A 3,256-nucleotide genomic window follows, 5' to 3' on the forward strand; every position below is an offset into this window, starting at 1 on the left:
AAGGTGTTTACAAAGAAACTACAGTATTGTAAAATCTACAGACCTTGTTATAGAACTCAAACAGCTCCTGATGACTAAATTCTACAAACACTTTATTCAGGTTCTGTGAAGGAAAAAGAAAAAAAAAAAAAAGGAGGGAATAAGCATACTTTTTTGTTTCTTTTTGGTATTCATTCCAATAATTCAGAATGTGAGATTAAGCTACATGAAAGATAATGGTTCCAACAGTTAGTTTTCCTTCCATTCACCACAATGTATGTATGCATATTCCATTTCTGAAGAATTCAAGTCTACAGGTACATCTATTTTCCTGCTGCGAAGAATAATAATAAAATTATTTTGTTACCTTATTTTTAAGTCAGATAAAAATGAAAGATTACATTCATCTTTCTCAACAGTCCGTCTAAGATCTGGTAAATACCATTACACAAAGACAAAGTCAGTAGTGTATTTGATTGAATTTGCACAGCTATTAATGTACTGCACCGACACAGATCTAATACTTCCATTCATTAATCTAACAGTTATGATCTTAGCATGCTGACACTGCTATAGGCATCTATGCACAGATTCAGCTTAAGTTAACAATTAATACAACAGCTTCAAAACAGTGCTCAACACTAAAAAAGCAAAATAACACAATTGATGGAAACTACTGTGGATAAAACAGATGGTGGTAATAATCCTCTGCACGCATGTGCTGATGTCTGTGGAGATGGGGGTTAAATTAAAATTTCTGTCCTGCTTAAATCACTTGCAAGAAACAGGTAGTTTAATGTCTCCTACTTTCAATCACAGTGCAGATCTATCCAGACTGTTTCTAGCTTTATTCCTTCTACTTCACTTTGTCACTTCTTTTAAAATAAATTCCTAACTATTGCTGCACATTCTCTGTGTTGTTGCTAGACTTTCCAAGGAAAAATTCCTGAGGATAACAGCTGCACTTCCACAAACACTAACAAGGCTCTGTGAAAACTGAATCTGTGGACACCTCTACTCACGAAATATTACCAGCTGAAATAACATATACACGCTAATTTTGTTTAACTGGTACCAACTTCATATACCACTTAAATCAGTAGAAAAAACGCCTATTTATCAATTCCGCTTAAATGAGCAAGAATACTTCTGCATACAGACAAGGCTGTGGGCCAGATTCTGTGTACACTCATACCAATGCAAGTCTCGATTTAAGTCAAATAATGCTGCTGAATTTGGCGCACCAAATGCACAAGAGCAGCAGAAGCCCTGGGAAATCAGGATAGGTACTGCCTGGTGCCTGCTCCTCAAAAGGAGCTGTAAGACACAGGAAAGGGATAAAATGACTGGGGCCAGCCTGTCTGGTGCAATTCCTCCTCCCCACTCTGCAGAAAGAAGGATCCTTTCCAACAATTTCAGGAAGGCTACAAAAGCCTAGCAAAGGACCAGTGATTTGCATGAGAGAACAATCTTCCCCCTCTGCGAAGGAACAATGCAATTCTGGGAATCATATGGTGAATACAAAATAAAACTACCAGGACAGCAGTTCTCTTTGCCACGACTCCAGCTGATCCTCCCTCCAAAGAGCATAATGCCGTGACAGGGAAGTAAAAGCATTTTTAAAGGCTTTCTAACAGCTAAGAAACAAAGAGAAAGCAAACAAGTGGTTTCTTCAGAAAAGAAAGGGGGTAGAGGAAAGAAGAAAGATACACTAATAGCAAATGGATCTACCATTTCAGCCTGGATGTTTGTTTGGCATTTGCTGTTCCAGAAGGATTTTGGTGTTTGAATGGAAGGAAGCGAAACTGAAAAGAGGAGATTCAGAATAAAAGGAAGATATCATATATCTTAAAGTTTATCAGTCACAATGAATAGTCAGGGTCATCTCTTGCATGGTTTCTGGCAGAAGAGTGCTGGATTTCAGTATGACAGTTTTGCAATGCCTCCAGAGAGGGGCAGTGGGTGTGTGACACCTCCAACCACCAGATCTTATTTCTCTGAGCTCTGTCTCATTCAAGACGGGCATCTTCTGGTACTAATTCAGATCAGCAAGCAAGATCAACTTCTCACACACACACAAAGAAAAGAAATTGAAAAGCTTGTCTTTCATATTTTCCTCTAACTACATTAATTACTGTAAGTTATAAGATAGGGTATGCAAATGAAAAAAAGCATGGTCCTTTTAATTCAGGTTCTTTTTATACTAAAAAAAATCACTATGCTTTATGAACAGGCTGACATCTCTCTTCCCATTATTATTTAATAATCACAGTCTGATAACTAAGACAAAATTTACGTTGCATTGTGGCAGGCAAATGTCTGTGGAGATCTAAAAGAAAGCATGCCATGCCAGGCGATGTTTCTTATCTGGGGGTGGGAGTGGGAGTGTCAATGGGAGAGAGGATATAACAATCTTTTATGAAATATGTTGTTTATCTGCACTTAATCCTCTGCTAAAACAGAATTGTTTCCATGTGTAAAAACCTGTTACGTCTACTACATCACTTCAGCAGAGAGCAGTGTCACAAAAAAACATGCAGAAGTGTGGCACCAGTTAAAAATGTTATTTTTACAATATTAAATTTCTCACTAGTATGAGCCCCTCGAGGAAGGTGCCAAACGATCATTGTTATGTGATCAGGAGTTCCTATACAGACCACAAAACCACCATATCATAACTAGGTCCCTACAAGAAAAAGCTACATCTGAGCAGGCTGATAGCCCCCCATTTTTAGCTGAGATATCCATTATTTGTTTATTTGCTTTATTCTGTGTGAACACAAATAACTGCAATTAAAACAATGTGTCACAGGACGAGGTTACCATCCAGTTCTTCAATCACTCAGTAAAATAGTATTAAAATGACTGTATAGATAGAATATTGCTAAAGCCCCCAGAGTAGGCAAATTCCTAATCTACCTTATGGAACTTTGCTCAGATAAAGATACAAAATTACAAGTGCCAATACTTTTTCAACCATAACTAAAACTTAGGATAAAAAAAAAAAATCACTTTCAGCTTACCTACTTAATTAAATGTCACTGTGTGCAGATAGAGTCTCAGCCTATTTACGAAAAGTGCAGCTAAGCTGCCTTCTTTTATCTACACGTACAGGTTTTCAGATGTTGTCTCTGACCTAGTATGTGTTTCCCAGAACGTAAATAAGAAAACAGTAATTTGCTGGATGTCTAACTTCTTTCTTCCTTCCTTCTATCAAATATATCATTCTCTTTTCCTCTTTCCTGATAAATTTCCTCCCATTCCTCACCTTCACTCT

At 37.4% G+C, this 3,256-nt stretch overlaps 1 protein-coding gene across 1 annotated transcript in view; it reads right to left on the reverse strand.

Moving 5' to 3' along the window:
• Positions 1–3,256, reverse strand: part of COMMD10 (COMM domain containing 10) — a 111,062-nt gene that overhangs the window by 5,405 nt on the left and 102,401 nt on the right. Inside the window, exon 4 of the mRNA XM_009334459.1 lies at positions 44–103. Within this exon, the coding sequence (XP_009332734.1) occupies positions 44–103 (60 nt within the window). The remainder of the gene's footprint in view (positions 1–43; positions 104–3,256) is intronic.

The sequence above is a fragment of the Pygoscelis adeliae genome, unplaced genomic scaffold (genome assembly GCF_000699105.1).
Source record: "Pygoscelis adeliae isolate BGI_AS28 unplaced genomic scaffold, ASM69910v1 Scaffold252, whole genome shotgun sequence".
Classification (NCBI taxonomy): domain Eukaryota; kingdom Metazoa; phylum Chordata; class Aves; order Sphenisciformes; family Spheniscidae; genus Pygoscelis; species Pygoscelis adeliae.